General features: G+C 37.2%; 1 protein-coding gene across 1 annotated transcript in view; it reads right to left on the bottom strand.

Annotated features, from left to right (window-relative positions):
• The window catches only part of hectd2 (HECT domain containing 2), a 59798-nt gene that overhangs the window by 35223 nt on the left and 17075 nt on the right, over nt 1-7500 (bottom strand). Inside the window, exons 8-12 of the mRNA XM_059359896.1 lie at nt 7381-7500; nt 5513-5636; nt 3168-3264; nt 2505-2612; nt 291-423 (exon numbers count right to left, since the gene is read on the bottom strand). The exon at nt 7381-7500 is cut by the window's right edge and continues 29 nt beyond it. Of these exons, the coding sequence (XP_059215879.1) occupies nt 291-423; nt 2505-2612; nt 3168-3264; nt 5513-5636; nt 7381-7500 (582 nt within the window). The remainder of the gene's footprint in view (nt 1-290; nt 424-2504; nt 2613-3167; nt 3265-5512; nt 5637-7380) is intronic.

The raw sequence follows: 7500 nt of genomic DNA on the forward strand, positions 1-7500 counted from the left end.
GGTCACTTTGTGTCTTTTTTTAGTCCTTTAGTCCAACATAAAATGTGATTTTGAATCTTTTTTTAACTTTCAAAACACTATCATGCTCAATAAAAATGAAAATGAAATGAAAATGAAATAAAAATGCTCTGTAAAAATCTGAGCTTCTTTCCGCTTGTTTTCAATAAAGTGCGGCTTCTCTTTCCATCAAACTGGATTTCCTCCTGATTCTCTGCGCTATCAGTGGCTCTTTGATTCTCTTTAACTCAGCCAGACTTGTTTGTGTGTGAGCTGAAGCCTTTTCTTCTCACCGTAGTCGGTGTGGAAGATCTGTCTCACCAGCAGCAGGAACCATTCTTTAGTCAAACCGCCCATATCCAGACCCGCCTCGCCCACAAACGTCACCCGCAGCTTCTTCTTCAGGTCGCACCGCTTCCTCGTCAGCTGCACCCAGAAAAAACAGCAGAAGAGACGGAAACATGAACATCTCACTTCTACGGTTCATGTGTTTTTATGTCTTGTTGCATTAAAAGAGTTTGAAATCAATGTTTTCACATTTTACTGTTAGATAAAGTTGTTGTTGTCTTTCAGCTGGTTCAGCACATTTTGGTTGAACAAAATATGGATCATTTTCAGTTTATTAGAGCATATCTGCAGAGTGTTTCTGTGAAGCTCTGAGCAAATAAAGAAAATGAAGAAGAAAGGAATTCACTAACAGACTATTGTTTAGAGTCTGAGGAGGTTTTCATGACAAACATGACAATATATTTGTTTTAAATGTGTTTTTTAATGAGAGAGAAAACAAATTAGTGGTGTGGGAAGACAGAGAGCAGAGAAACTACAGAACCAGAGTCTAGACAGACTCAGTCTGAACTACAGAACTAAATAAATGTTTGTTAACCCATTGACGCCGGGAAAGCATTACCGCATTTCTACCATTGAAACCGGGAGCGCTGTTGCGTCACTCTACCATTAAGGCCGGGACAGCGGATATGTCATTTTGTAGTATTTGTATTTTTTTCCACCTATTTTCGGTCTCTTGGCCAATGAAATGCATCAGAACATGATCAGAATACATGTGGGAGTGTCGCAATGCATCATGGGACTTTTCTAGAACTTATAAATCATGGAGGAAGACGACTATAGCGGAGGAATATCTATCTATCTATCTATCTATATATATAGATATATATCTATCCATCTATCTATCTATAGATATATATATCTATGAGTGGAGGAGCTCAGCAGGAAGTGACGGAAGAGATCTGATGAAAACAGCGCCGATGATTTTATTGCTGATCTGGACTTTGAACCCTCGGAACCAATCGACCGGCATTTATGGATGAGGAATATGTTTTTAGACGACATATTTTCACCAAAGAACAGACAGATTTGTGGCCATCTGGAGATAATAATAATATTATTATTAATAATATATTAATATTAATAATAATAGGCTAATTGATTGTGATGATGATATAATAAATCATGACTGTTTATGTCTTATATTACTTTATGTGTCGTTTAGTACCCTGAAAAGTGCAATATATAAAATGTATTATTATTATTATTATTATTATGATAATTATTCTTTTTTTATTACAGTAGGCTAATGAGAACTATGTCTTGTTCTTCCAGTGGTCATATCATGTTAGCATCTTGCTAATGGGCATGTATTAGTATTATGCATAGGATTTTTTATTCAGTCAAATGTAACATTTGCTGAGTTTGTTGATTTTTTTTTTAAATGTATTGAAGGTTTGGACAAATAAACTCAACTTCGTATGAAAGCCACGGGTATAAGCTCTCAAATACTTTTTGAATTTCATTTTTATCTGCTACAGAGGCTGAAAAATCTATTATTTAGTAGGTGTTGAATTTCCAGAAAAACTTCAGGTTTTAGGGGGTCATTTGAAAATCACCCAGAGGTTTTACAGGCATTTTTTCCCAGGCGCTTTAGGCCTTAATGGGTTAATTCAGAGGCATTCAGTCCAAATGTCTTCAGTTATTAATCTGTCTCCATGGTTCTGTCTCTGTCAGCTTATTGTTTCTTGGTCAATCTTCTGTTTCAAAGCAGTTCATGTCTGCAAAGCTGCAGATAAAGATCGCTAACATTATTAGCATTAAATATCTGCAGTGGAGGCTAAAAGAGATTTGTGTTATGATCCAAACGTTTCCAATAACTCCAGAGTTATAAAGTCTAAAAATATCATATGTAATTATGAACCAAATTTAAAAAGTTGTTAGGAGGTTTTTATCTCACATAATATTCTGCTTCAGTTTATATTTGTTGGCATTTAACATGCTGGACTTCATCACATTTAATTACTGTCTTATACTTTGAACTTCCACCAGCTAGAAACTAAACTTTCTGACTTAACACGACAAAAGTTTCTGCTTTAATTATTCTATTCTGAGATAGACGTTATTATGTATTCCTGTTTGGGTGTGTTGGAATAAAAGCATATGAGACAGATGTGAAAAGTGTGTGTGTGTGTGTGTGTGTGTGTGTGTGTGTGTCTCACCTCATCCAGTGAGTCACTGAGGAGTTGTGCTCGTCGTACTTTAATGTTGAGGAACAGAAGGTTCATGTCCACTCTCTGCCTGCGAGAAACCTTACTGACCAGACTTTGCTGTAACACACACACACACACACACACACAGTATGTTATTATACACATGTTAAGTTATTTAACCTTTTAAAACCCAAACATACCCAAATGAAAAAGCTCAAAAACTGTAGAAACATACAGGATCATCTCAATACATCAGAATATGATGAAAAGTCCAATTCCAGTAGTTCAAGTCAACCAAGTGTTGAGTCATATAGATGAACACGATAACAGAAAGAGAGAAAATGGAGAGAAAATGGAGAGACGTCTTAAGGAAATTTACAAGGTTTTGTGTTAATTTTGGGGTTTTTTTTTTTGGTTAATTTGTTTCCTTTTTTAGCCATTTAGGTCTTTTGGTGGTCAATTTCTGTCTTTTTGGTCAATTTCTGTCTTCATTGGTAATTTTGCGTCTTTTTGAGGTAAATTTTGGTCTCAACCCCTCTTGGTCTTGGTCTTGACCTGGTCTGGGTTCAGGTGGTCTTGACTACAGCATCATTATTATTACTATTATTATTATTATTATTATTACTATTATTATTATTATGTGTATTATTATTATAACACTGTGAGTCTCACCCTGGCCTGACTGATCATCTGCTGCTCCGAGTCTTTCTGGATGATGGCTTTCTTCACCACCGTCGACAGGATGAAGGGGAACTGACAGAAGGAGAACCTGACCAGGGACCAAAAGAAGAAGAAGTTAATAACCCTGAAAAAAAGTATTTCTATAACTGTTCAATCGGATATATATATTCCTTTAAAAGCACTCTATCCCTGACTGATTCTTAGATTAACAGACAATGGTCACAAAATTATTAAAAAAGACACACAATTATTAAAAAAAAGACACAAAATTACCAAAAAAGTAATTAAAGGGACCTTCCACACACAACACAGTAAAGTACCATTCATATAAAACTCACATTAAACTTTCATATCAAGGTGGGGGCCACAAAATATCGTCACGAGGGCCACAATTGGCTCGCGGGCCGCAAGTTTGAGACCCATGACATAGACAGTGGAATAGGGGTGTCAGGGGGAAGTGGCTGTCCTTAGAGGTTGGCATGTAAATGTGTCAGTCGTCGGCGTAAAGACTGATAGAACATATCATGTCTCTGAAAAATCTCCCCAAGTGGGAGGAGATATAATGCAAACATGATAGGTCCCAGGATAGATCCCTGGGGGACCCCACAATGAAGTGGGTAGAGGACGAAGTGGAGTCCCCCACCCTGACAGAGAAAGACCTCTCTGACAGGAAGGACTGTTGTGTATTAATTTGAAGATGTATTAAGATATCTGACATATAGCAGTTTAAATATGCATCAAACATACAGAAATCTGACCAACAGTCTCAGTCTCTTTACAGGAAACTTCTGCTTGATTAAGATCAGAGCAGCTCTGATTTACAAAATCCCACTGCACCATTTGGAACAATAACAGGAAATTACAGGACACTGAACTTTAGTTACACAGAAATAATGACGCAGGAACCTGCAAAGTAAAAGAGAAACACCAGGCGTTGTCTCCTCAGAGATGTTCTGATCATTGGAGTTGTTTCTGATACCTACTATAAATCCCACACAATGCTGTAATTCAAATCTACCTGGTCGTCAAGTGTTTTTCTTTAAAGATTTTCTACGACAGGACCTGAACCACTCCGAGGCGGTTAACGCAGCGTGAAACAGACTTCACGGCTTCTGGATAAACTGCAGCTGTGGGAACGTTTCTCCGTCTTCGACTCCGTCTGACTTCCAGGAATCTACAAAGGAAGCTAACAGCTCATGGTGACGGACATCTGGTAGCGTTTCTGCTGCTTATTAGACACTTTCCCTGGGAAAAGTCTGAACTCACCAGAGTCTGATCCTCTGCTGCTCCTGTTAATGTCTGTCCATGAGTCACTGAGGCAGTGAACCAGAAATACCTCAGAGTCCTTTAACTTTCAAACAGGAAACTAACGACACACTCACGCCCAATAACTAACTAACTAACTCAATACAGAGTTAACCGTACCATTTTCTCTTGATTTTCTCTCTTACACTGTAAAAATGTCTGCAGATTTCATGGTGAAACCATGACAGTAAAAGACCGTAAAATGATAAATGGGTTAATTCAGTTTCAGTAACAATGAAACACTGTAAATCAGGGGTCTCAAACTCAAATTACCTGGGGAGGCAGTATCAAAATGACCAAAAAAAGACACAAAATTACTACAAAAAAAAGAGACAAAATGACCAAAAGAGACACAAAATGACCAAAAAAGACACAAATTACTACAAAAAAGACACACAATGACCAAAAAAGACACAACATGACTGAAAAAAATGCTAAATTACTTTAAAAAGACACAAAATTACAAAAAAGAAACATAAAATGACCAAAAAATACACAGAATTACCTAAAAAGACACAAAATGACCCCAAAAGACACAAAATTACAGAAAAAACCTAAATTACTTAAAGAAGAAACAAATTGAGCAAAAACGACACAAAATTACCAAAAACATTATTTAAAAAAGACACAAAATTATTTTAAAGACATAGGATTACCAAAAAAGATACAAAATGATTAAAAAGACACAAAATTATTAGAAAAAGACACAAAATGATTTTAAAAAGACAGAAAAAAAATTACCAAAAAATGACTCAAAATTACTAAAAAAAGACACAAAATTACCAAAAAAAGTAATTAAAGGGACCTTCCACACACAACACGGTAAAGTGCCATTCATATAAAACTCACATTAAACTTTCATATCACGGTGGGGAAATATGTGACATATGTGAATATGTAATGTGACAAAATATCGTCACATGGCCACAATTGGCCCGCGGGCCGCCAGTTTGAGCCCCATGCTGTAAATGTATATATCAGCCCTAACACGCGGTCGGCTGACGGGTCAAGCTGCAGACGGAGGTTCTGACCTGGTGGAGTTGCCGTAGCTCTGCCAGGTCCGGTACTCCTCCATGAAGTCGATGTGCTCCAGAGTGATGTTGTAGAAGTCGGTGAACGGCATGATGGGAGCCGAGGAGACGCTGTTGGCTGCATCTGACCAGAGACGAGGAGGAAGAGATGAAGTTATGGAAATTATCCCTTTCACCCTGCTGCCATTAAATATCAATTCAATACCATTCAAGAGAGAGAGAGAGCATTGTTTTGTTATCAAAAAAATAAAAAAAATGGGCCTGAAAATCAAACTCTCCTGACAGCTCTGTTGGGGTTCATCCATCACAGGGGTCTCAAACTCTAATTACCTCGGGGACGCGGGAGGCAGTGTCAAAATGACCAAAAAAAGACACAAAATGACAGAAAAAAAACTAAATTACTTAAAAAAGACACAAAATTACTAAAAAATGACCCCAAAAAATAATAAAAAAGTCACAAAAATGACCAAAAAAGACACAAAATGACCAAAAATAGACACAAAATAACTAAAAGAAAAGACACAAAATGACCCAAAAAAATACTAAAAAAGACACAAAAATTACCAAAAAAAGACACAAAATGACCAAAAATAGACACAAAATAACTTAAAAAACAGACACAAAATGACTAAAAAAAGACACAAAATTACCAAAAAAAGACACAAAATCACTAAAAAAAGACACAAAATCACTAAAAAACACACTAAATGACTAAAAAAGACACAAAATGACCAAAATAAGACACAAATAGACTCAAAAAAAAAAAAATTGGGCCTGAAACACAAACTTTCCTGACAGCTCTGTTGGGGTTCATCTATCAGTTTTGCTTTCTGATAAACAATCCCGTATGAACCTATGAGACTGTGTGTAACAGCTGATCTGTGTAGATCTGCTGCAGAACATAGAACATGAATAACTGTCAGGTCCTGATGATCCAGCATTTTAGTCCAATCCGTAGCTCCTATCAGTGATACGACTTCACTTTGAGCATCCTCAGTTCTTCACTTTGAGCATCCTCAGTTCTTCACTTTGAGCATCCTCAGTTCTTCACTCTGAGCATCCTCAGTTCTTCCTGAACGTCTATATATGTGTTTTCCCATGGAGGTCTATGGGGCTGTGGGTGGTGTTGGTGGATCATCTGTGGTCCTACGCCCAAACTAGAACTCTGACAGCTTTACCACACCAATGTGAGGGAGAAGACACATTTTACTACGTTTATATCTATAAATTATTCCTGTAGTGGACAAATTTGTTCTCTCCCGATGAAATTATCATAAAAAGACAATTCAAACAGAGACATAAAATTATCAAAGAAGATATAAAATTACAGAAAAAGGCCAAAAAAAGGCATAAAATGACACAAAGAAAAACTTAAAATTACCAAAAATAGATAAAAGACCAAAGAACCTAAAAAAGGACCTAAAATGATCAAAAGAGACAAAAATGAAAAAAACGACCCAAATTTACCCCCAAAAATTAGCAAAAGACACGTGATGATGTGTATCTAGTGATGATGTCATCACTCTAGCCTCTCCATAGGGTACCATTGGGGGGATTTCGTCGTTGTATCTTCGCCGAATAATTTAAAAACCGTTTGCTGAAACCCTTAGAAAAGTCACAGCACACTTGTCATGGCAGAGCCGGTTGATTTGATACCTTTTTAGTGTTTGTGACCAAAACTCTGGGAGGAGTCGACCGGAAAACAACACGGAAGAAACGGAAGATTTAAATCTGGGAATAAGCCTGCTGGAGAAAATATAGTGTGCTCTTTAAAGCACACTCAATAATTATTTGTACATTGAGACAAGCGTGCACACATGTATTTGTGTGTGTGTGTGTGTGTGTGTGTGTGTGTGTGTGTGACTCACTGAACAGTCCCAGGACTTTAGTAGCTGATGGGATCCACCAGGAACATTTGGCCAGAGGAGGAAGTTCTTCTGGTTCTGCAGGAAACAGTCGAGTGGAGATGAACTGCAGGAGGCGCTCTA

Source organism: Centropristis striata, chromosome 20 (genome assembly GCF_030273125.1).
Source record: "Centropristis striata isolate RG_2023a ecotype Rhode Island chromosome 20, C.striata_1.0, whole genome shotgun sequence".
Taxonomy (NCBI): domain Eukaryota; kingdom Metazoa; phylum Chordata; class Actinopteri; order Perciformes; family Serranidae; genus Centropristis; species Centropristis striata.